Raw genomic sequence first — 25,162 nt, forward strand, 5'->3', positions numbered from 1 at the left:
ATGAAAAATGGATGAAAAAATGACAAAAAATGACAAAAAAATGACAAAAAATTGACAAAAATGTGACAAAAAAAATGACAAAAAAATGACAAAAAATGACTAAAAATTGATAAAAAATGATGAAAAAATTACAAAAAATGGGACAAATAAAGTTACGAAAATGAGTTTTTTGTCGGCGACACATTTAAGAGCAGTTATATTAGAATTGTGCTGATGCCATTTATTTATTTATTTTATTTTCATTCAATATAATGTTATATTTTTATGTCTCTGTCCATCACCGACAGAAAAGCCCATGTCCTAAAGCTCCCGATGCCTGAGCTTTATTCATTTATGTGTTTTTATTTAACAATAGTATTGAGATGTTTCTGAAATGGTCTCTTTTCGTCTTTACTTCGGCTCCTGTAGATTTTTTCGTGTGTTTGACTCTGAGCCTCATGTTCTCCAGGACGAAGCTCAGAGCTCAGAGCCCGGCCAGACTCAGGAGATGTTCCAGAGCGTGGGTGCTTTTGTCGCTGATCTAAAGGACTGTGTTTGTGTTTGTGTTTGTGCAGATACTCGGGGGATTCTCCTCCGGTTCCTTCTCACCTCTTCGCCGTCATCTCCAGCTGTGGAACCTTCAACACGTCTGTGGACGAGTGTGAGGGCGACGTGGACGTGTTCTCCTTCATCCTGCCCAACAGAGACGACAACACGGAGGCCTGTGACGTGAGTCTTTACACACATCAACATCTACACACATGAACATCTACACTCCTGAACATCTACACACCTGAACATCTAAACACATGAACATCTAAACATGGAAACATCTAAACAAGGAAACATCTAATCGTTTTTTTATTGTCCCTGCTGGTTTATACATTTTTCTTTTCATTATTATGTTCATGTCCTTAATCTGCAGCCAGAGTTTGATTTTTCTTCATTTAAAAAGTTCCCCTGCTGTTCTCTGCATGTCCACCAGAGGGCGGTGTTTCTTCACTTTGTGGCCGGTCATGAAAGAACCTGTGTTTTGGAGTTAACCTCTTAACTCCCGCCTGAACGGATCCCATTTTCTCCAGTTTGGCTTTACCCGAATCAAAAAGCTTCTTGGGAAAAAAGCACCAAAACAGCCACAAAAAATGAGAAGGAAACGAGGATGTAAACGCGACAAAAAAATGACAAAAATGTGCCAAAAATGTGACAAAAATGTGACAAAAATGCAACAAAAAAGTGACAAAAATTCATCAAAAAAGTGACAAAAATCCATCAAAAAAGTGACAAAAATTCAACAAAAAAGTGACAAAAATCCACCAAAAAAGTGACAAAAATCCACCAAAAAAGTGACAAAAATCCATCAAAAAAGTGACAAAAATCCACCAAAAAAGTGACAAAAATTCATCAAAAAAGTGACAAAAATTCAACAAAAAAGTGAGAAAAATTCAACAAAAAAGTGACAAAAATTCAACAAAAAAGTGACAAAATTCATCAAAAAAGTGACAAAAATTCATCAAAAAAGTGACAAAAATCCACCAAAAAAGTGACAAAAATCCACCAAAAAAGTGACAAAAATCCACCAAAAAAGTGACAAAAATCCACCAAAAAAGTGACAAAAATTCAACAAAAAAGTGACAAAAATCCAGCAAAAAAGTGACAAAAAACCACCAAAAAAGTGACAAAAATTCAACAAAAAAGTGACAAAAATTCAATAAAAAAAGTGACAAAAATTTAACAAAAAAGTGACAAAAAACCGCCAAAAAAGTGACAAAAAACCACCAAAAAAGTGACAAAAAACCACCAAAAAAGTGACAAAAATTCAACAAAAAAGTGACAAAAATCCACCAAAAAAGTGACAAAAATCCAACAAAAAAGTGACAAAAATTCAATAAAAAAGTGACAAAAATTTAACAAAAAAGTGACAAAAATTCAACAAAAAAGTGACAAAAATTCAACAAAAAAGTGACAAAAATTCATCAAAAAAGTGACAAAAATTCATCAAAAAAGTGACAAAAATTCAACCAAAATGTCACAAAAATGGAAAAAAAGAAAGAAAGAGAAAACAACGCGAGGAAAAAGGTCCGTTTTGTGGGTCTTAGCTTTCAAATGAGGTGTTACACAGGCCTATATAATGGCCAAAGAGGACAGAAGGTTCAGGCGGGGGGTCAGAGGTCAACAGTGACTCAGCGATCACAGAATAACGAGCTTTAGCTGAAACACATTCACCGTGATGTCGATCCATGTGTTTGTCCCAAACAAACTCATAATAAAGTAATTATCACATGTTACACTCACATGTTCTCAGCGCTTTAGCCTCGGTCCAGGACGTGGCCCGGACGGTAACGCGGGTCCTTTGAACGGTCACTGGTTCCAATCCCTGCTCCCACAGGTGCATGACGTCACCGTGTCCTTGGGCAAGACACTTCCCCTCTGTGTGTGAATGTGGAGCCTGTGAGGCCTCTGTAAAGGTCACTCTTTAAAGGTCACTCTTTAAAGGTCACTCCTGTAGAAGCGTGGGTGCGTCACTGGGACGAGGCGTTAAAGCTTCACTAAATGTTCCAAATAAACTCGTGTTTCAGACTCAGATTTTCAGATTCAGAACGAGTCGTTAAACCCACAGCTCAGGTTTAAATATGAACCGTGAAACATCCAGGTTTTACATGTCGTTAGAAACATTACACTGGATTTAGACGTTTCTTGGAAAATAATCATATGTTTTATGTCGTTTTGCTGAAAACAAAAGGGGGAAAATTGGAGAAAAATAAGGAAAAACTTTGGGGGAAATTGAAAAACGATTGGGATAAATAAGGAAACAATGTGTACAGTGTTTCTTTCTGCTCTTTTATCGCCTGTTCAGAACATTTATCATTCCATTTATTTGTTTATTTGAGCAGAAAATAGTTCAAACATCTTTTCCAGAAGAAAGAGAAAAACTTTTTGCTGAAAAGGAGAAGGAGGAAGTTCAAAGCTCTTTTTTAAACCTCCCGTTCTCTTTAATGTTGATGATTTAAAACATGAGGATTTATCGTCTAAACAAAGACGGTCCTGAAGGTTCTACAAACTTCCCTTTCTCATTCATGACCTCACACAGAAACACCAGACGGATCATCTCATCCACTGAGATCCAGACACTAGAAACGCTCAGACTGAATGAATGTGTCCGAGCTGTCGTTAAACTGATGTTCTTCAGTCAGGATGGAGAAGATCGTTGTGCAGAAAGTTTCCGTTGTGCACTGGAGCTGCTTTGGATGAGATTCTTCCTGATCTTTAACGGATTCTTTCTTTTCTTTCCACTCTCGGCCTTTTGTGTCAGACAGAAAACATTTCCCTCTGAGTCACAAAGACTCTGATGAAAAACCTTTCAGTCAGTGAAGGGTGGGCCGTTTAGTCAGTGAAGGGTGGGCCGTTTAGTCAGTGAAGGATGGGCCGTTTAGACAGTGAAGGGTGGGCCGTTTAGGCAGTGAAGGGTGGGCCGTTTAGTCAGTGAAGGGTGGGCCGTTTAGTCAGTGAAGGGTGGGCCGTTTAGTCAGTGAAGGGTGGGCCGTTTAGACAGTGAAGGGTGGGCCGTTTAGACAGTGAAGGGTGGGCCGTTTAGTCAGTGAAGGGTGGGCCGTTTAGTCAGTGAAGGGTGGGCCGTTTAGTCAGTGAAGGATGGGCCGTTTAGACAGTGAAGGGTGGGCCGTTTAGGCAGTGAAGGGTGGGCCGTTTAGTCAGTGAAGGGTGGGCCGTTTAGTCAGTGAAGGGTGGGCCGTTTAGTCAGTGAAGGGTGGGCCGTTTAGTCAGTGAAGGGTGGGCCGTTTAGTCAGTGAAGGGTGGGCCGTTTAGTCAGTGAAGGGTGGGCCGTTTAGACAGTGAAGGGTGGGTCGTTTAGTCAGTGAAGGGTGGGCCGTTTAGTCAGTGAAGGGTGGCCCGTTTAGGCAGTGAAGGGTGGGTCGTTTAGACAGTGAAGGGTGGGCCGTTTAGTCAGTGAAGGGTGGGTCGTTTAGACAGTGAAGGGTGGGCCGTTTAGTCAGTGAAGGGTGGGCCGTTTAGTCAGTGAAGGATGGGCCGTTTAGACAGTGAAGGGTGGGCCGTTTAGTCAGTGAAGGGTGGGTCGTTTAGACAGTGAAGGGTGGGCCGTTTAGTCAGTGAAGGGTGGGCCGTTTAGTCAGTGAAGGGTGGGTCGTTTAGGCAGTGAAGGGTGGGTCGTTTAGGCAGTGAAGGGTGGGTCGTTTAGGCAGTGAAGGGTGGGTCGTTTAGACAGTGAAGGGTGGGCCGTTTAGTCAGTGAAGGGTGGGTCGTTTAGACAGTGAAGGGTGGGCCGTTTAGTCAGTGAAGGGTGGGCCGTTTAGTCAGTGAAGGATGGGCCGTTTAGACAGTGAAGGGTGGGCCGTTTAGTCAGTGAAGGGTGGGTCGTTTAGACAGTGAAGGGTGGGCCGTTTAGTCAGTGAAGGGTGGGCCGTTTAGTCAGTGAAGGGTGGGCCGTTTAGACAGTGAAGGGTGGGTCGTTTAGACAGTGAAGGGTGGGCCGTTTAGACAGTGAAGGGTGGGCCGTTTAGTCAGTGAAGGGTGGGCCGTTTAGACAGTGAAGGGTGGGCCGTTTAGACAGTGAAGGGTGGGCCGTTTAGACAGTGAAGGGTGGGTCGTTTAGTCAGTGAAGGGTGGGCCGTTTAGTCAGTGAAGGGTGGGCCGTTTAGACAGTGAAGGGTGGGCCGTTTAGACAGTGAAGGGTGGGCCGTTTAGACAGTGAAGGGTGGGCCGTTTAGTCAGTGAAGGGTGGGCCGTTTAGACAGTGAAGGGTGGGCCGTTTAGTCAGTGAAGGGTGGGTCGTTTAGTCAGTGAAGGGTGGGCCGTTTAGTCAGTGAAGGGTGGGTCGTTTAGTCAGTGACGGTTGGGCCGTTTAGACAGTGAAGGGTGGGCCGTTTAGTCAGTGAAGGGTGGGCCGTTTAGGCAGTGAAGGGTGGGCCGTTTAGTCAGTGAAGGGTGGGCCGTTTAGTCAGTGAAGGGTGGGTCGTTTAGTCAGTGAAGGGTGGGCCGTTTAGTCAGTGAAGGGTGGGCCGTTTAGACAGTGAAGGGTGGGCCGTTTAGACAGTGAAGGGTGGGTCGTTTAGTCAGTGAAGGGTGGGCCGTTTAGACAGTGAAGGGTGGGTCGTTTAGACAGTGAAGGGTGGGTCGTTTAGACAGTGAAGGGTGGGCCGTTTAGTCAGTGAAGGGTGGGTCGTTTAGTCAGTGAAGGGTGGGTCGTTTAGTCAGTGAAGGGTGGGCCGTTTAGTCAGTGAAGGGTGGGTCGTTTAGTCAGTGAAGGGTGGGTCGTTTAGACAGTGAAGGGTGGGCCGTTTAGTCAGTGAAGGGTGGGCCGTTTAGACAGTGAAGGGTGGCCCGTTTAGACAGTTTAGGGTGGCCCGTTTAGTCAGTGAAGGGTGGGCCGTTTAGTCAGTGAAGGGTGGGCCGTTTAGACAGTGAAGGGTGGGCCGTTTAGACAGTGAAGGGTGGGTCGTTTAGACAGTGAAGGGTGGGCCGTTTAGACAGTGAAGGGTGGGCCGTTTAGTCAGTGAAGGGTGGGCCGTTTAGACAGTGAAGGGTGGGCCGTTTAGTCAGTGAAGGGTGGGCCGTTTAGACAGTGAAGGGTGGGCCGTTTAGACAGTGAAGGGTGGGTCGTTTAGTCAGTGAAGGGTGGGCCGTTTAGACAGTGAAGGGTGGGTCGTTTAGACAGTGAAGGGTGGGTCGTTTAGACAGTGAAGGGTGGGCCGTTTAGTCAGTGAAGGGTGGGTCGTTTAGTCAGTGAAGGGTGGGTCGTTTAGTCAGTGAAGGGTGGGCCGTTTAGTCAGTGAAGGGTGGGTCGTTTAGTCAGTGAAGGGTGGGTCGTTTAGACAGTGAAGGGTGGGCCGTTTAGTCAGTGAAGGGTGGGCCGTTTAGACAGTGAAGGGTGGCCCGTTTAGACAGTTTAGGGTGGCCCGTTTAGTCAGTGAAGGGTGGGCCGTTTAGTCAGTGAAGGGTGGGCCGTTTAGGCAGTGAAGGGTGGGCCGTTTAGACAGTGAAGGGTGGGCCGTTTAGTCAGTGAAGGGTGGGCCGTTTAGGCAGTGAAGGGTGGCCCGTTTAGACAGTTTAGGGTGGCCCGTTTAGTCAGTGAAGGGTGGGCCGTTTAGACAGTGAAGGGTGGGCCGTTTAGACAGTGAAGGGTGGGCCGTTTAGTCAGTGAAGGGTGGGTCGTTTAGTCAGTGAAGGGTGGGTCGTTTAGTCAGTGAAGGGTGGGTCGTTTAGACAGTGAAGGGTGGGCCGTTTAGTCAGTGAAGGGTGGGTCGTTTAGACAGTGAAGGGTGGGCCGTTTAGTCAGTGAAGGGTGGGTCGTTTAGACAGTGAAGGGTGGGCCGTTTAGTCAGTGAAGGGTGGCCCGTTTAGTCAGTGAAGGGTGGGCCGTTTAGACAGTGAAGGGTGGGCCGTTTAGACAGTGAAGGGTGGGCCGTTTAGACAGTGAAGGGTGGGCCGTTTAGACAGTGAAGGGTGGGTCGTTTAGACAGTGAAGGGTGGCCCGTTTAGTCAGTGAAGGGTGGGCCGTTTAGTCAGTGAAGGGTGGGCCGTTTAGTCAGTGAAGGGTGGGCCGTTTAGTCAGTGAAGGGTGGGTCGTTTAGACAGTGAAGGGTGGGCCGTTTAGTCAGTGAAGGGTGGGTCGTTTAGACAGTGAAGGGTGGGCCGTTTAGACAGTGAAGGGTGGGCCGTTTAGTCAGTGAAGGGTGGGCCGTTTAGTCAGTGAAGGGTGGGTCGTTTAGTCAGTGAAGGGTGGGCCGTTTAGGCAGTGAAGGGTGGGCCGTTTAGGCAGTGAAGGGTGGGCCGTTTAGACAGTGAAGGGTGGGCCGTTTAGACAGTGAAGGGTGGGCCGTTTAGGCAGTGAAGGGTGGCCCGTTTAGGCAGTGAAGGGTGGGTCGTTTAGACAGTGAAGGGTGGGCCGTTTAGGCAGTGAAGGGTGGGCCGTTTAGGCAGTGAAGGGTGGGCCGTTTAGGCAGTGAAGGGTGGGCCGTTTAGGCAGTGAAGGGTGGGCCGTTTAGGCAGTGAAGGGTGGGCCGTTTAGGCAGTGAAGGGTGGGCCGTTTAGGCAGTGAAGGGTGGCCCGTTTAGACAGTGAAGGGTGGGCCGTTTAGACAGTGAAGGGTGGGCCGTTTAGTCAGTGAAGGGTGGGTCGTTTAGTCAGTGAAGGGTGGGCCGTTTAGTCAGTGAAGGGTGGGCCGTTTAGACAGTGAAGGGTGGGTCGTTTAGTCAGTGAAGGGTGGGCCGTTTAGACAGTGAAGGGTGGGTCGTTTAGTCAGTGAAGGGTGGGTCGTTTAGTCAGTGAAGGGTGGGTCGTTTAGTCAGTGAAGGGTGGGTCGTTTAGACAGTGAAGGGTGGGTCGTTTAGTCAGTGAAGGGTGGCCCGTTTAGTCAGTGAAGAGTGGGTCGTTTAGGCAGTGAAGGGTGGGCCGTTTAGACAGTGAAGGGTGGGCCGTTTAGACAGTGAAGGGTGGGTCGTTTAGGCAGTGAAGGGTGGGCCGTTTAGACAGTGAAGGGTGGGCCGTTTAGACAGTGAAGGGTGGGTCGTTTAGGCAGTGAAGGGTGGGCCGTTTAGACAGTGAAGGGTGGGCCGTTTAGTCAGTGAAGGGTGGGCCGTTTAGGCAGTGAAGGATGGGTCGTTTAGTCAGTGAAGGATGGGTCGTTTAGTCAGTGAAGGGTGGGCCGTTTAGGCAGTGAAGGGTGGCCCGTTTAGGCAGTGACGGTTGGGCCGTTTAGACAGTGAAGGGTGGGTCGTTTAGACAGTGAAGGGTGGGCCGTTTAGTCAGTGAAGGGTGGGCCGTTTAGGCAGTGAAGGGTGGGCCGTTTAGACAGTGAAGGGTGGGTCGTTTAGACAGTGAAGGGTGGGCCGTTTAGACAGTGAAGGGTGGGTCGTTTAGACAGTGAAGGGTGGGCCGTTTAGTCAGTGAAGGGTGGGCCGTTTAGGCAGTGAAGGGTGGGCCGTTTAGACAGTGAAGGGTGGGTCGTTTAGACAGTGAAGGGTGGGCCGTTTAGACAGTGAAGGGTGGGCCGTTTAGTCAGTGAAGGGTGGGCCGTTTAGACAGTGAAGGGTGGGTCGTTTAGGCAGTGAAGGGTGGGCCGTTTAGACAGTGAAGGGTGGGTCGTTTAGACAGTGAAGGGTGGGTCGTTTAGACAGTGAAGGGTGGGCCGTTTAGTCAGTGAAGGGTGGGCCGTTTAGACAGTGAAGGGTGGGTCGTTTAGACAGTGAAGGGTGGGCCGTTTAGACAGTGAAGGGTGGGTCGTTTAGTCAGTGAAGGGTGGGTCGTTTAGACAGTGAAGGGTGGGCCGTTTAGACAGTGAAGGGTGGGCCGTTTAGTCAGTGAAGGGTGGGCCGTTTAGTCAGTGAAGGGTGGGCCGTTTAGACAGTGAAGGGTGGGCCGTTTAGTCAGTGAAGGGTGGCCCGTTTAGTCAGTGAAGGGTGGGTCGTTTAGACAGTGAAGGGTGGGTCGTTTAGACAGTGAAGGGTGGGCCGTTTAGACAGTGAAGGGTGGGCCGTTTAGTCAGTGAAGGGTGGGCCGTTTAGGCAGTGAAGGGTGGGTCGTTTAGTCAGTGAAGGATGGGTCGTTTAGTCAGTGAAGGGTGGGCCGTTTAGGCAGTGAAGGGTGGCCCGTTTAGGCAGTGAAGGGTGGGCCGTTTAGTCAGTGAAGGATGGGTCGTTTAGTCAGTGAAGGATGGGTCGTTTAGTCAGTGAAGGGTGGGCCGTTTAGGCAGTGAAGGGTGGCCCGTTTAGGCAGTGACGGTTGGGCCGTTTAGACAGTGAAGGGTGGGTCGTTTAGACAGTGAAGGGTGGGCCGTTTAGTCAGTGAAGGGTGGGCCGTTTAGGCAGTGAAGGGTGGGCCGTTTAGGCAGTGACGGTTGGGCCGTTTAGACAGTGAAGGGTGGGTCGTTTAGTCAGTGAAGGATGGGTCGTTTAGACAGTGAAGGGTGGGCCGTTTAGTCAGTGAAGGGTGGCCCGTTTAGGCAGTGACGGTTGGGCCGTTTAGACAGTGAAGGGTGGGTCGTTTAGACAGTGAAGGGTGGGCCGTTTAGTCAGTGAAGGGTGGGCCGTTTAGGCAGTGAAGGGTGGGCCGTTTAGGCAGTGACGGGTGGGCCGTTGGGCCACAACAAAAGCTCCAACGTCAAATCTGTGTTTGAAAAATGAACTGGAGTCACGGAAGGCTTTTCCCAAAACAAACAAGAGCTCAGTGTTTATGGAGGAACGACTCTCGTGATGAAGGCTCTCCTGACCCGCCGGCTCACGTCAGTGTTTATGATGAAGGCTCTCCTCGTGAGCAGGCGGGTCGCTCACGTCAGTGTTTATGGAGGAACGACTCTCGTGATGAAGACTCTCCTGACCCGCCGGCTCACGTCAGTGTTTACAGAGGAAAGACTCTCCTGATGTTTATGATGAAGGCTCTCCTCGTGAGCAGTTGGGTCGCTCACATCAGTGTTTATGGAGGAAAGAGTCTCGTGATGAAGACTCTCCTCATGTCGCTCACGTCAGTGTTTACAGAGGAAGACTCTCCTGATGTTTATGATGAAGGCTCTCCTCATGTCGCTCACGTCAGTGTTTATGATGAAGGCTCTCCTCATGTCGCTCACGTCAGTGTTTACAGAGGAAAGACTCTCCTGATCTTCATGTTTAAACGTCTGCACAAATAAAGGCCTGGATCTGGATAAACAGTGATTCCTCAGGGAAAGTATTTGCAGTATTTGCTGTAGAAAGAACTGAAGTATTCAGAGTATTCAGTCCAGTTCTTTGGTAAAGTCCCGGTGTCTTTACTCTGCATTGACGGAGTTTGTCTAATGGTGCGACTCTAGACGCTCCACGGCGCCCCCTCTGGGGGAGGAAGTGGGGAAGAAGCACAAATATCTGGGTTCTTGGATTGACAAGTTACAGTTTGACGTAAATACAAACTCAAACTCAGAATCTGTTGAGGATACACTTGTTGATACAAATAACCTGCTCTGAGTTAGAGAGAGACCCTAAAGAAGCTGGAGGTCTCTGAGTTAAACACAGAGACCTGAAGAAGCTGGAGGTCTCTGAGTTAGAGAGAGAGACCTGAAGAAGCTGAAGGTCTCTGAGTTAAAGAGAGAGACCTGAAGAAGCTGGAGGTCTCTGAGTTAAAGAGAGAGACCTGAAGAAGCTGGAGGTCTCTGAGTTAAAGAGAGAGACCTGAAGAAGCTGAAGGTCTCTGAGTTAAACACAGAGACCTGAAGAAGCTGGAGGTCTCTGAGTTAAAGAGAGAGACCTGAAGAAGCTGAAGGTCTCTGAGTTAAACACAGAGACCTAAAGAAGCTGAAGGTCTCTGAGTTAAAGAGAGAGACCTAAAGAAGCTGGAGGTCTCTGAGTTAAACACAGAGACCTGAAGAAGCTGTAGGTCTCTGAGTTAAACACAGAGACCTACAGAAGCTGGAGGTCTCTGAGTTAAACACAGAGACCTGAAGAAGCTGGAGGTCTCTGAGTTAAACACAGAGACCTGAAGAAGCTGGAGGTCTCTGAGTTAAACACAGAGACCTGAAGAAGCTGAAGGTCTCTGAGTTAAAGAGAGAGACCTGAAGAAGCTGGAGGTCTCTGAGTTAAAGAGAGAGACCTGAAGAAGCTGGAGGTCTCTGAGTTAAAGAGAGAGACCTAAAGAAGCTGGAGGTCTCTGAGTTAAAGAGAGAGACCTAAAGAAGCTGAAGGTCTCTGAGTTAAAGAGAGAGACCTAAAGAAGCTGGAGGTCTCTGAGTTAAAGAGAGAGACCTAAAGAAGCTGAAGGTCTCTGAGTTAAAGAGAGAGACCTACAGAAGCTGGAGGTCTCTGAGTTAAAGAGAGAGACCTGAAGAAGCTGGAGGTCTCTGAGTTAGAGAGAGAGACCTGAAGAAGCTGAAGGTCTCTGAGTTAGAGAGAGAGACCTGAAGAAGCTGAAGGTCTCTGAGTTAAAGAGAGAGACCTAAAGAAGCTGAAGGTCTCTGAGTTAAACACAGAGACCTAAAGAAGCTGAAGGTCTCTGAGTTAAAGAGAGAGACCTGAAGAAGCTGAAGGTCTCCTGGGCCGGCCTCTCCAGGCTCTGAACTGTCATGTTGAATTCTAAAGGGAGTTCGACCTTTCAGATGTTGGATGTTCTTACTCAATCTAAAGGAAAAGCTGAAGTGTTGTCTCATCAAGTGAGATTTATGACATACATTACAGAAAAGTCCATGGGTAATTCTGAGGAGCAGCTCTCTGACTCTGACCCAGCTCTATAGGAGCAGGAAACATCAGGGAGCCGGAAAGCTGATGCAGCTGAGATGTTAGAGGCTGATGGTTCAGAGGAAGCCCTTTGTTTCAGGGACAGGCCTTTGGCCTTTTGTCTCCGCGCGTACGTAGTAGCGACACTATCTGTCCCGTCACTGCGAGAGAAGTCGGGAAATCGCTCGTGAAGTTAGCGTGAGTCTGACTTTCCTGTCGGTGCTTATTTTCCCGATAATGACCAGCGTTCTATACATTATCCCTTACTTAAAACTATCACAACAGGTTCTCTGAGCCTCTGGTGCTTCTGCTCTGAGGCTCAGTTTCCTTTGGGACCAACAAGGTTTTCTGAATCTGAAAAGACCTGAATAAAACTTTTTTTCCCCAGTTCTTCCCTGGTCCTAACTCCGTCCTAACCCTGTTTCTCCTCCTCAGAACTCCTCCAGACCCACACGGCTCGGGCCCTCGCTCTGACCTCGTTACTCCCTGATCGTGACCCTGTTTCTCCTCCTCAGAGCGCTCTCCCGGAGGCGCAGTGGGCCGAGCAGCTCCTCCAGGCCCACACGGCTCGGGCCCTCGCTCTGACCTCGTTACTCCCTGATCGTGACCCTGTTTCTCCTCCTCAGAGCGCTCTCCCGGAGGCGCAGTGGGCCGAGCAGCTCCTCCAGACCCACACGGCTCGGGCCCTCGCTCTGACCTCTTTACTCCCTGATCGTGACCCTGTTTCTCCTCCTCAGAGCGCTCTCCCGGAGGCGCAGTGGGCCGAGCAGCTCCTCCAGACCCACACGGCTCGGGTCCTCGCTCTGACCTCTTTACTCCCTGATCGTGACCCTGTTTCTCCTCCTCAGAGCTCCTCCAGGCCCACACGGCTCGGGCTCTCGCTCTGACCTCGTTACTCCCTGATTGTGACCCTGTTTCTCCTCCTCAGAGCTCCTCCAGACCCACACGGCTCGGGCCCTCGCTCTGACCTCGTTACTCCCTGATTGTGACCCTGTTTCTCCTCCTCAGAGCGCTCTCCCGGAGGCGCAGTGGGCCGAGCAGCTCCTCCACGGCTCGGGCCCTCGCTCTGACCTCGTTACTCCCTGATCGTGACCCTGTTTCTCCTCCTCAGAGCTCCTCCAGGCCCACACGGCTCGGGCCCTCGCTCTGACCTCGTTACTCCCTGATCGTGACCCTGTTTCTCCTCCTCAGAGCGCTCTCCCGGAGGCGCAGTGGGCCGAGCAGCTCCTCCAGACTCACACGGCTCGGGCCCTCGCTCTGACCTCGTTACTCCCTGATTGTGACCCTGTTTCTCCTCCTCAGAGCTCCTCCAGACCCACACGGCTCGGGTCCTCGCTCTGACCTCGTTACTCCCTGATTGTGACCCTGTTTCTCCTCCTCAGAGCGCTCTCCCGGAGGCGCAGTGGGCCGAGCAGCTCCTCCAGACCCACACGGCTCGGGCCCTCGCTCTGACCTCGTTACTCCCTGATCGTGACCCTGTTTCTCCTCCTCAGAGCGCTCTCCCGGAGGCGCAGTGGGCCGAGCAGCTCCTCCAGACCCACACGGCTCGGGTCCGGGACGTGGAGATCCTGACGGGTCTGGACCTGTTCAGATCCACCAACATGACTCAGGTCCAGGCGCTGAGGCTGAAGACGAGGCTGCAGACCTTCGAGCCGGACGACTGAGAGTTCCTGTAATTATTCTGTTTGTTGTAACTGATTCACCACAATAAAAACATTCAAAGGTTTGGAAAGACGTCACTTCTTGTTCTGGTGAAAGCGTCTCAGATGTTTCTCCAGGTCCAGGTCCCTCCTCCTCATCCTCTTCATCCACCTCGTAACCGGTCAATATTTCCCACAATGCATTGGAAGAGTGAACACGACTGAAGTAAATCAGCTGTTTCAGTCGAGTGTTTGTGTTTCTCATGAATAAACGACCAAAATATAAACGGTTATGGTGAAAAGATGCTAACGTTAGCTGCTAACCTTTAGCTGGAGCTGTTAAATGACCGATAGCTTCATGCTAACGTTAGCTGCTAACCTTTAGCTGGAGCTGTTAAATGACCGATAGCTTCATGCTAACGTTAGCTGCTAACCTTTAGCTTGAGCTGTTAAATGACCGATAGCTTCATGCTAACGTTAGCTGCTAACCTTTAGCTTGAGCTGTTAAATGACCGATAGCTTCATGCTAACGTTAGCTGCTAACCTTTAGCTGGAGCTGTTAAATGACCGAGAGCTTCATGCTAACGTTAGCTGCTAACCTTTAGTTGGAGCTGTTAAATGACCGAGAGCTTCATGCTAACGTTAGCTGCTAGCCTTTAGCTGGAGCTGTTAAATGACCGATAGCTTCATGCTAACGTTAGCTGCTAACCTTTAGCTGGAGCTGTTAAATGACCGATAGCTTCATGCTAACGTTAGCTGCTAACCTTTAGCTGGAGCTGTTAAATGACCGATAGCTTCATGCTAACGTTAGCTGCTAGCCTTTAGCTTGAGCTGTTAAATGACCGATAGCTTCATGCTAACGTTAGCTGCTAGCCTTTAGCTGGAGCTGTTAAATGACCGATAGCTTCATGCTAACGCTAGCTGCTAACCTTTAGCTGGAGCTAAATGAGCGATAGCTTCATGCTAACGCTAGCTGCTAACCTTTAGCTGGAGCTGTTAAATGAGCGATAGCTTCATGCTAACGTTAGCTGCTAACCTTTAGCTGGAGCTGTTAAATGACCGACAGCTTCCTCTTGAATAATCCAGGCCATTCATGTTAAATCCATGTTTATATAAAGTATCTGATTCGTATTTATCCATAAATATTCCACTGTCTCTGAGTTTGTTTTTATCACAAAAATACTTTATTCCCGGAGTTTATTGAACTTTTATCAGATGTCGTCGCTCAATCTGCTGGTGTTCGGACACTGGGCTCTGACCTCACGTCTTTGAGCTCACGCTGGGGAGATTTTTTCATTTTTTTTCTTTCCATTTTTTGTGATGATAGTTTTAATTTTAATTTAAATGACAAATAAAACGCCTGTAAAAGTGCCAAAACAGTCGTTCTGTTTCATAAAATAAATGTTTGTAACAATAAATAAATTCAGATTAAAAAATACAAAAAAACATATCGTGACATCACGCAGCGCGGAGAAAGTAGTGGCTTGTGTCCGAATCGCCAACAGAATCAGTGACTATAGCGTGACTATATAGTGACTATATAGTCACTATATAGTCACGCTATAGTCACTATATAGTGACTATATAGTCACTATATAGTCACTATATAGTGACTATATAGTGACTATATAGTCACTATATAGTGACTATATAGTGACTATATAGTGACTATATAGTGCGGGCCTGTGTCGTGAATGAGGGGTTAGGGACGAGGGTGGACATTCGGATACAGACTAATTGAACAAATTCAGGGGTTTGGAGCTTAAAAATGTTATGATTTGAAAATGGGATGAAGGAGCGCCCGAGTGTTTGTATTTGAGTAAAGTCATTGTGAGCGGATGTCCCAGTTTACCCGGGACTGTCCCGGTTTGGGCCAATGTCGTCCCCGAAGTAGCTCGTCTTACACTTATAATAAATGTCTCTCACCGAGTCTAAACCCGCTCAGAATCTCGGTCCAGGATGTCGGGAACGTCACAGGTCGTCTCACCATCATCGTGGGTAAAGGCAGTTTAGATTTGGAACATCTGCAGAGGTTCAGGAGCTCCACCCGTCAGGTTTAGGTTCTAACGTTCCTGATGCAGCTTCTCCCGCCTCCATCAGGGCAGGGTTCCAGGTTTCAGTGTAAACGTGAGAGAGAACAGTGATGAGGTGACTCTGCTGTGACCTCCTGAGGTGAATCTCCTGTGACCTCCTGAGGTGACTCTCCTGTGACCTCCTGAGGTGAATCTGCTGTGACCTCCTGAGGTGACTCTCCTGTGACCTCCTGAGGTGACTCTGCTGTGACCTCCTGAGGTGACTCTGCTGTGACCTCCTGAGGTGACTCTGCTGTGACCTCCTGAGGTGACTCTGCTGTGACCTCCTGTGGTGACTCTCCTGTGACCTCCTGAGGTGAATCTGCTGTGACCTCCTGAGGTGAATCTGCTGTGACCTCCTGAGGTGAAGCAGCTGTGACCTCCTGAGGTGACTCTGCTGTGACCTCCTGAGGTGAATCAGCTGTGACCTCCTGAGGTGACTCTGCTGTGACCTCCTGAGGTGAATCAGCTGTGACCTCCTGAGGTGAATCTCCTGTGACCTCCTGAGGTGAAGCAGCTGTGACCTCCTGAGGTGAAGCAGCTGTGACCTCCTCCTGTGACCTCCTGAGGTGACTCTCCTCTGACCTCCTGAGGTGACTCTGCTGTGACCTCCTGAGGTGAATCTCCTGTGACCTCCTGAGGTGACTCTCCTGTGACCTCCTGAGGTGACTCTCCTGTGACCTCCTGAGGTGACTCTCCTGTGACCTCCTGAGGTGACTCTCCTGTGACCTCCTGAGGTGACTCTCCTGTGACCTCCTGAGGTGAATCTCATGTGACCTCCTGAGGTGACTCTGCTGTGACCTCCTGAGGTGACTCTGCTGTGACCTCCTGAGGTGACTCTGCTGTGACCTCCTGAGGTGACTCTCCTGTGACCTCCTGAGGTGACTCTGCTGTGACCTCCTGAGGTGACTCTCCTGTGACCTCCTGAGGTGACTCTCCTGTGACCTCCTGAGGTGAATCTCCTGTGACCTCCTGAGGTGACTCTCCTGTGACCTCCTGAGGTGACTCTCCTGTGACCTCCTGAGGTGACTCTGCTGTGACCTCCTGAGGTGACTCTCCTGTGACCTCCTGAGGTGACTCAGCTGTGACCTCCTGAGGTGACTCTCCTGTGACCTCCTGAGGTGAATCTCCTGTGACCTCCTGAGGTGACTCTCCTGTGACCTCCTGAGGTGACTCTGCTGTGACCTCCTGAGGTGAATCTGCTGTGACCTCCTGAGGTGACTCTGCTGTGACCTCCTGAGGTGACTCTCCTGTGACCTCCTGAGGTGACTCTGCTGTGACCTCCTGAGGTGACTCTGCTGTGACCTCCTGAGGTGAATCTGCTGTGACCTCCTGAGGTGACTCTGCTGTGACCTCCTGAGGTGACTCTGCTGTGACCTCCTGAGGTGACTCTGCTGTGACCTCCTGAGGTGACTCTGCTGTGACCTCCTGAGGTGAATCTGCTGTGACCTCCTGAGGTGAATCAGCTGTGACCTCCTGAGGTGACTCTGCTGTGACCTCCTGAGGTGAATCAGCTGTGACCTCCTGAGGTGAATCTGCTGTGACCTCCTGAGGTGACTCTGCTGTGACCTCCTGAGGTGACTCAGCTGTGACCTCCTGAGGTGACTCTGCTGTGACCTCCTGAGGTGACTCTCCTGTGACCTCCTGAGGTGACTCAGCTGTGACCTCCTGAGGTGAATCTCCTGTGACCTCCTGAGGTGACTCTGGTTCCTGGAGCTGAAGTTGTAAAAGAACTTTACAGTCTCTGATAAAACGCTGATTCATGTTTAATGAAGCCGTTATCCTCGATCAGGTCCAGAGGCCAAACGTTATTCTTTTATCTGATCATGTTTGTGCTGAACCTCATAAACTGAGCGGAATAAACACGTGAGTCAAAGCTGTTGTTTGTTGTTGACAGAATGTTTCTTTCGTCGTATTGTGCAGATGTTTCTTTTGTCGTATTGTGCAGATGTTTCTTTTGTCGTATTGTGCAGATGTTTCTTTTGTCGTATTGTGCAGATGTTTCTGTCTTTGTCGTTTTCCTCCAGTTTCGTCTCTGACCTTTTGTTTTCCACACAAAGAGTCGCCAAAAAACCAGAATATCTGCATAATCGACGTGTGCTCAGTTTGTCCAGGGTTTTGTTTTGAGAAGCCGCATGTGAGTGAACGTGACCAATGAGGAGCCTCTGTGTGTCTCCAGTGTCTTCAGTGTCTTCAGTGTCTTCAGTGTCTTCAGTGTCTTCTGTGTTTTCAGGGACTTCAGCGACTTCAGTGTCTTCAGTGTCTTCAGTGTCTCCAGTGTCTCCAGCGTCTCCAGCGTCTTCAGGGACTTCAGTGTCTTCAGTGTCTTCAGTGACTTCAGTGTCTTCAGTGTCTTCAGTGTCTTCAGTGTCTTCAGCGTCTTCAGCGTCTTCAGCGTCTTCAGTGTCTTCAGTGTCTTCAGTGACTTCAGTGTCTTCAGTGTCTTCAGTGTCTTCAGTGTCTTCAGCGTCTTCAGTGTCTTCAGTGTCTTCAGCGACTTCAGGGACTTCAGTGACTTCAGTGTCTTCAGTGTCTCCAGTGTCTCCAGCGTCTCCAGCGTCTTCAGTGTCTTCAGTGTCTTCAGTGTCTTCAGTGTCTTCAGTGTCTTCAGGGACTTCAGCGACTTCAGCGACTTCAGCGTCTTCAGCGTCTTCAGCGACTTCAGGGACTTCAGTGACTTCAGTGTCTTCAGTGTCTTCAGTGTCTTCAGTGTCTTCAGTGACTTCAGCGTCTTCAGCGTCTTCAGCGTCTTCAGCGTCTTCAGCGTCTTCAGCGTCTTCTGTGTCTTCAGTGACTTCAGCGTCTTCAGTGACTTCAGTGTCTTCAGTGTCTTCAGTGTCTTCAGTGTCTTCAGTGTCTTCAGTGACTTCAGTGTCTTCAGTGTCTTCAGTGTCTTCAGTGTCTTCAGTGTCTTCAGTGTCTTCAGCGTCTTCAGTGTCTTCAGTGACTTCAGTGTCTTCAGTGTCTTCAGTGTCTTCAGTGTCTTCAGCGTCTCCAGCGTCTCCAGCGTCTCCAGCGTCTTCAGTGACTTCAGCGTCTTCAGCGTCTCCAGCGTCTCCAGCGTCTTCAGTGTCTTCAGTGTCTTCAGCGTCTCCAGCGTCTTCAGCGTCTTCAGCGTCTTCAGTGTCTCCAGTGTCTTCAGTGACTTCAGTGTCTTCAGTGTCTTCAGTGTCTTCAGTGTCTTCAGCGTCTCCAGCGTCTCCAGCGTCTCCAGCGTCTTCAGTGACTTCAGTGTCTTCAGTGTCTTCAGTGTTTTCTGTGTCTTCAGTGTCTTCAGTGTCTTCAGTGACTTCAGTGTCTTCAGTGTCTTCAGTGTCTCCAGTGTCTCCAGCGTCTCCAGCGTCTTCAGCGTCTTCAGCGTCTTCAGCGTCTTCAGCGTCTTCAGCGTCTCCAGCGTCTCCAGCGTCTTCAGTGACTTCAGTGTCTTCAGTGTCTTCAGTGTCTCCAGTGTCTCCAGCGTCTCCAGTGACTTCAGTGTCTTCAGTGTCTTCAGTGACTTCAGCGACTTCAGCGACTTCAGCGTCTTCAGCGACTTCAGCGTCTCCAGCGTCTCCAGCGTCTTCAGCGTCTTCAGCGTCTTCAGCGTCTTCAGTGTCTTCAGCGTCTTCAGCGTCTTCAGCGTCTCCAGCGTCTCCAGCGTCTTCAGCGTCTCCAGTGTCTCCAGCGTCTTCAGCGTCTTCAGCGTCTTCAGCGTCTTCAGCGTCTCCAGCGTCTCCAGCGTCTTCAGCGTCTTCAGCGTCTTCAGCGTCTTCAGCGTCTTCAGCGTCTTCAGCGTCTTCAGCGTCTCCAGCGTCTCCAGCGTCTTCAGCGACTTCAGTGTCTCCAGCGTCTTCAGCGTCTTCAGCGTCTTCAGCGTCTTCAGCGTCTTCAGCGTCTTCAGCGTCTTCAGCGTCTTCAGTGTCTTCAGCGTCTTCAGCGTCTTCAGCGTCTCCAGCGTCTCCAGCGTCTTCAGTGACTTCAGTGTCTTCAGTGTCTCCAGTGTCTCCAGCGTCTCCAGTGACTTCAGTGTCTTCAGTGTCTTCAGTGACTTCAGTGTCTTCAGTGTCTTCAGTGTCTCCAGTGTCTCCAGCGTCTCCAGCGTCTTCAGCGTCTTCAGCGTCTTCAGCGTCTTCAGCGTCTCCAGCGTCTTCAGCGTCTTCAGCGTCTTCAGCGTCTTCAGCGTCTTCAGCGTCTTCAGCGTCTTCAGCGTCTCCAGCGTCTCCAGCGTCTTCAGCGACTTCAGTGTCTCCAGTGTCTCCAGCGTCTTCAGCGTCTTCAGCGTCTTCAGCGTCTTCAGCGTCTTCAGCGTCTTCAGTGTCTTCAGTGTCTTCAGTGTCTCCAGTGTCTCCAGCGTCTCCAGTGACTTCAGTGTCTTCAGTGTCTTCAGTGACTTCAGCGACTTCAGCGACTTCAGCGTCTTCAGCGACTTCAGCGGCTTCAGTGGCTTTAATAATAATAATAATACAACAAATAATAATAATAATAATAATAATAATAATAATAATAATAATAATAATAATAATAATAATAATAATAATACATTTCATCTTTATCTTTACACATGAAAAACACATCTCAAAGTGCTACAGAACACATCAACAGTAAAAACACGAAGCATGTTAGTAGTAAAAACACAAAATAAGCAGACAAAGAGAAAGCCTCACAAAATAAAGGGAGGTAAAAACCTCGATAGACTGTGGCGCCCTCACATGGTTGGGAAGGGCGTTGCACAGTCGAGGAGCAGCTGCCTGGAAGGCCCTGTCCCCCACAGTGCGGAGCTTTGTCTTGGGGACCAGGAGGTGGCGCTGTCAGAGGAGCTGTGGGGTTGGTTTGTGGTTGTTGAGGAGTTCCTTACGGTTCACCGGTGCGCTGCCCTCTACTGGTCACTGTCATGTTTGTATGTTAATAATGAGTCCATTAATAAAGCTCAGACATGTTCCTCAGTGACTCTAAATCCTTCTTTATTCCCTTTTTTTACTTTTCATGTGTTTTTTTAGGAGTCGACCCAAATATCTGCAGATTTCAGTCACAGTTTTAGCCTCTTCAGTCTCTTTTCTTCACAGTTTTAGCCTCTTTAGTCTCTTTTCTTCCCAGTTTTAGTGTCTTTTCTTCACTCTTTCTGTCCGATTATAGTCTCATGAACAGCCTCAGCGCGGTGTCTCTTAGGTCACGGTGAAGTTGAGTTTAACAGAAGCGTAAAACGTAAGGTTATCTCCTCTCGGTTCTTTTTATCTCCTCTGGGTTCTGTTATCTCTCCGTCTCTCACGCTCCAAAGTCCAGCAAAGGCTTCTCTCCCACACACGGACTAAACGAGCTGCAGCCGGCGTCTGGACGGAGGACATGGGGCTTCTGCAGCAGATGCAGCGACGGAAGAAACTCCTGGTGAGTAACTGGGCCTTAAACGTCTTTAATCAAACACCAGACTGAGGTTTAAAGAACGAGACGCTGAAACTAAGACTGTGGGACTCAGAGACCTCAGGGTGAAGGTTTTACTGACTTCAATATGAGGAAAACACTCACTCAGGCAAAAATCAGGGGTTTTCCGCTGAAAAATGTCTAAAATTGACAATATTTTCAGCACCAAAACCTTTCCAAACTGTTCCAAACCAGAAAACAGACGTATGTCATCACCAGTGGCAAGAAATGTGGGATAAATTGGAAATGTGAAAAAGTAAATGAATAAGTCCTTTTATTGTATTTTTTTGTATTTTTTGTCACATTTTTTGTCATTTAAAAAAAAAAAAATTGTCAGATTTTTGTCACATTTTTTGTCATTTTATTGTAATTTTATGTCTTTTTTCTGTCACATTTTTTGTGATTTTTTGTCATTTTTTTGTCATTTTTGTAATTTTTTTGTCAATTTTTTGTCATTTTTTTGTCATTTTTTTGTCATTTTTTTGTCAGATTTTTGTCAAATTTTTTGTCATTTTATTGTAATTTTATGTCTTTTTTCTGTCACATGTTTTGTGATTTTTTGTCATTTTTTTTGTCATTTTTGTAATTTTTTTGTCACATTTTTGTCAGATTTTTTGTCCTTTTATTGTAATTTTTTGTCTTTTTTCTGTCACATTTTTTGTGATTTTTTGTGATTTTTTTGTGATTTTTTTGTCAGATTTTTGTCAGATTTTTGTAATTTTTTTGTTTTTTTTGTCTTTTTTTGTCACATTTTTTGTCACATTTTTGTCATTTTTTGGTCACTTTATTTGAGCTGACGCTGAGTTTAACCCTGACCCTGGACCAGCAGCATGAGCTCGTGGATCCACAGATTCGCTTGTTTGGGTTCGGGCTGGTGGTGTTTTTGGTTCTGTTTGTAAAGCTGAAGGTCCCGCGGCTGAAAGATGCCTTTGTTTTGGGAGGAGCTCCGGCTGAACATCACGAGCTGAAGATAACGACTCCCACGTCTGAATTTTTTTCATTTTTTCATTTCATTTATTTATTCATTTGAGCAGAAAAAGTATGTCAACAGTTTACAGAAAAAAAAAATACAAAACAAGACTTTGTTCTCAAAAGGAGTAGAAGAAGTTCAACAACTTATAGTAAACCTGCCCCTTATCTCTCATTCAAGTAATCATCACATAAACTTTCCGCTCATGCAGGAAACCGATGCATGAGTCTGTGCTTACATATTGATATAAATCGTTTATGATCGTACAAAATGTCAAAGCATTTCATCATTTACAGTTACCAAAAAAATAAAAATAAAAGATTTATCATTTACAGTGGTAAATAAATAAATACACCATATGGTTCATAAGAGTTAAACTAAGGCACATCTCTCTTTCGTTCTGATCACAAAAATATATATAATATCGCTCAGCCCTGCTTTACCAACTATACCCAATGTACAAGCTCCGTATAACCATGTGGAAACAGAAACTATCTGTCCATAGTCATTCACTTAAGACTGACAGGGAAAGGGAGAGAAAAAGACCTGTGTACATCACATTGGTATGTAATCCATGAACATACTGGAAACATGTGTTTTGTCCTTTGTCATGTAAAGTTGAACTAACAACCTCACTTTGAGTTCACACAAAATCATTTCCAAACAAACAAAAACTTACTGTCAATGCAAAATAATGCTTTAGTGTCTTAACTTTCTTTATATTTTGATATTCATATCCAGGCAAATACACACAAAAACACAAGTGTGTGTCTGTCTAAGAATGTAATAGTAATGATGATACTTCGCTGGCATACTTTTTAAAGACTTTACATGTTCTCTTAAAGTGTCCGAGTGTTTTGCTCCGTTTCGCCTCTTTAACTCATTCCACAGTGTTATTCCTGCACGACAAAAATATAATATCAAGCATTGTCTTAAATGACTTGAATTTAGGAAATGTTTTCACTCATTTAGACACTTTTCCTGATCAGACCCAGTTTGCTTTGCTTGTTTGCGGACATTTCAGACCAGTTCTGAGGTAAATCTCGCTTTTTCTAGGGTAAATTTTCTTGTCACATTTTTGTTGAATTTTTGTCATTTTTTTGTCAATTTTTTTTTCTTTTTTTTGTCAATTTTTTGTTGAAATTCTGTCACTTTTTATCATTTTTTTGTCAATTTTTTAATAATTTTTTTGACACAATTTTGTCATTTTTTTGTAATTTTTTGTCTTTTTTCTGTCACATTTTTTGTGATTTTATTGTAATTTTTTGTCACATTTTTTGTCATTTTTTAGTATTTTTTTTAGTATTTTTTTTAGTATTTTTTAGTATTTTTTAGTCTTTTTTCTGTCACATTTTTGTCACATTTTTTGTAATTTTTTTGTCACTTTTTTTTGTAATTTTTTTTTTTCATTTTTTGTCACATTTTTGTCTTTTTTTTGTCACATTTTTTGTGAGATTTTGTGATTTTTTTGTGATTTTTTTGTCACATTTTTGTCACATTTTTGTCATATTTTTGTCTTTTTTTTGTCACATTTTTGACATTTTTTTTTGTCTCGCTTGAAATAAGAAAGTAAAACTGCCAATGAGATAAGACCAATTTTCTTTCCCCATTGACAAAGAAAATGACCTGAAATAAGGACGAAACGTATCGAAACGAGTCAGAAACATCTCAGAACAAGTGAAATAATCCAGGACAAATGCCGGGGAACTTAACTCGTCAAAACAACTAAAATGTGGATTATTGTGCTGAAACTGAGATGTTTATACTGATCTGGTTCAATACTTTTTGCAGTGTGCTTGGGAGAAACACAGACTTTTAAAGGTGGTGTGAACACAATGTTTTCTCATCACAAATTCTCCTCTTAAATTATAATGCCCTTCTAGCCTGGCTAACACCAGACTAAAATCAGTGTTGGGAAAGTTCATTTTCTACATGAACTAGTTCAAAGTTCAGTTCACAAATTTCAAAATGAACTAGTTCGTTCATAGTTCCAAAAATGAACTAGTTCATAGTTCTTTTGTTTTAAATTTTTTAATTTTTTGCTGCGAGCTGTTATTCAGGCATGAAAACAGATCAGGGTGAAAAAGGTGAGAAGTATATTTCTCCTCTCAGGGAAATATTTTAAATTCCATATCTTAAAGCAACAATCTGAAGTATTTTGAGATGCATTTTTGCCAACCTTGGTAGAGAAAGTTGACTTCAGCCACGAGTCAAACATATTATGGCCTCACTTAGTGTTAAAGCTCTTCATGTCAGCCTGGCACTGTTTTAGGAGTGGATTTTGGAAATCTTTGCTCATCATATTTTATATTTTATTATATATTTTTTTAAGTTTAATTGGTAAATTCTTAGTGGAAAATGAAGCTACAAATATTCAATTGCATTTGTGTTAATTTGGTAAATTAATCATGTGAATAAGATTGTTTTAGGAGCTAATTTGTAGCTAAAAAACTCCACATTGTGTCTTTATGTAAATGAGCGCACGCGGAGCAGAGGAGTTTGGAGCCACAGACGTTACACAAGGGAAACTCGCTTCGTAACCTCACACTGTGGCTGCTGCGGCACCGTGCGGACCCGCTGGTGACCGGTGTGCCAGGGCCTGTGCCAGGGCCTGTGCCAGGGCCTGTGCCAGGGCCTGTGCCAGGGCCTGTGCCAGGGCCTGTGCCAGGGCCTGTGCCAGCGCCATAAACAGCAGAGTTCACCCCCACAGAACTGGACACAGTCACAGTTAGCGCGGGGGCGGAGCTAGCGCGAGCTACACCGCGGACCCGCCAGAGTTTAGACGCTGGTAAACTCTGACGGCGCCGCGGGGTTTTATATTCACTGATATAAGAAATCTGGCTCCATAATGAACGAACGTAAATAGAACGGGAAATGCCGTTCACAGACACCAGAATGAACGCGTTCATGGTTTCGTTCATCAGGCAGTAACACTGTGCGTTCAGTTCACGTTCGCCCAAAATATGAACGCGTTCAGGTACATCACAGACTAAAATCACAAGCGATATTTAGTCTGGGGACACCAATTCTTTTTTGTCGTAGGAGAGGTGTGGTTTACGATCGTCCAGAGTCGTTTATTGTGCTGAATGTCTCTCCTGCGTCTGCACGAGGCCACAGCCAATCGTATCATCGTATGAGACGACATATGACGGACCCGCTGTAAACTTTTGAGCTAAATTATTTAGAACAAGGTCTAAAAATACCATCGCGTCTGCTGCCGTCATGTTTGATCCGTAAAAAAATGTGACAAAAAAATGTGACAAAAAAAAGTGACAAAAAATAACAAAAAAATGGAACAAAAAACGACAAAAAATGTGACAAAAATGTGACAAAAAAATGAAAAACTAAAATGACAAAAAAAATTACAAAAAATGACCAAAAAGTTAGAAAAATGATGTAAACTCTTATCTGTGACACTGACAAAAAAGTGACAAAAAAATACAAAAAATGAAAAAAAAAAAAAAAAGACAAAAAATACTAAAAAATGTGACAAAAATGTGACAAAAAAATGAAAAACAATGACAAAAAAATGACAAAAATGTGACAAAAAATGACAAAAATGTGACAAAAAATGTGACAAAAAAGACAAAAAAATAACAAAAAAATCTGACAAAAATGTGAAAAAAATTACAAAAATTACGAAAAAATAAAAAAAAAATGTGACAAAAATGTGACAAAAAAATGACAAGAAAAACTTTTTTTTTATCCGTAAATAAACTACAAGCTTCCGAATATCGAATAGCGCGTCATCGTCTCGCCGTCCCTCCTCGCTCTGTGATTGGTTCCCAAATCCATGTGAACATTTGGTCCATGGTCCCCAGGCTGATGTGCAGGTCCAGATGATTCGAGCGCTCACACCAGGTTAATGCTCTTCTCTACTGTTGAACAAGTTTTGGATGT

At 46.4% G+C, this 25,162-nt stretch overlaps 2 protein-coding genes across 2 annotated transcripts in view; both read left to right on the forward strand.

Annotated features, from left to right (window-relative positions):
- The window catches only part of LOC306973770 (autotaxin-like), a 70,996-nt gene extending 58,071 nt beyond the window's left edge, over positions 1–12,925 (forward strand). The window contains exons 23-26 of the mRNA XM_079570763.1: positions 522–708; positions 11,924–12,066; positions 12,195–12,237; positions 12,680–12,925. Of these exons, the coding sequence (XP_079426889.1) occupies positions 522–708; positions 11,924–12,066; positions 12,195–12,237; positions 12,680–12,850 (544 nt within the window). The 3' untranslated portion in view covers positions 12,851–12,925. The remainder of the gene's footprint in view (positions 1–521; positions 709–11,923; positions 12,067–12,194; positions 12,238–12,679) is intronic.
- A 7,292-nt stretch (positions 12,926–20,217) lies between these two features.
- Positions 20,218–25,162, forward strand: part of LOC306973772 (venom phosphodiesterase CdcPDE) — a gene marked incomplete at both ends in the record, with an annotated part of 119,284 nt that continues 114,339 nt past the window's right edge. The window contains one exon of the mRNA XM_079570765.1: positions 20,218–20,259. Within this exon, the coding sequence (XP_079426891.1) occupies positions 20,218–20,259 (42 nt within the window). The remainder of the gene's footprint in view (positions 20,260–25,162) is intronic.

Source organism: Gobius niger, assembly GCF_951799975.1.
Source record: "Gobius niger genome assembly, chromosome: 14".
Lineage (NCBI taxonomy): Eukaryota > Metazoa > Chordata > Actinopteri > Gobiiformes > Gobiidae > Gobius > Gobius niger.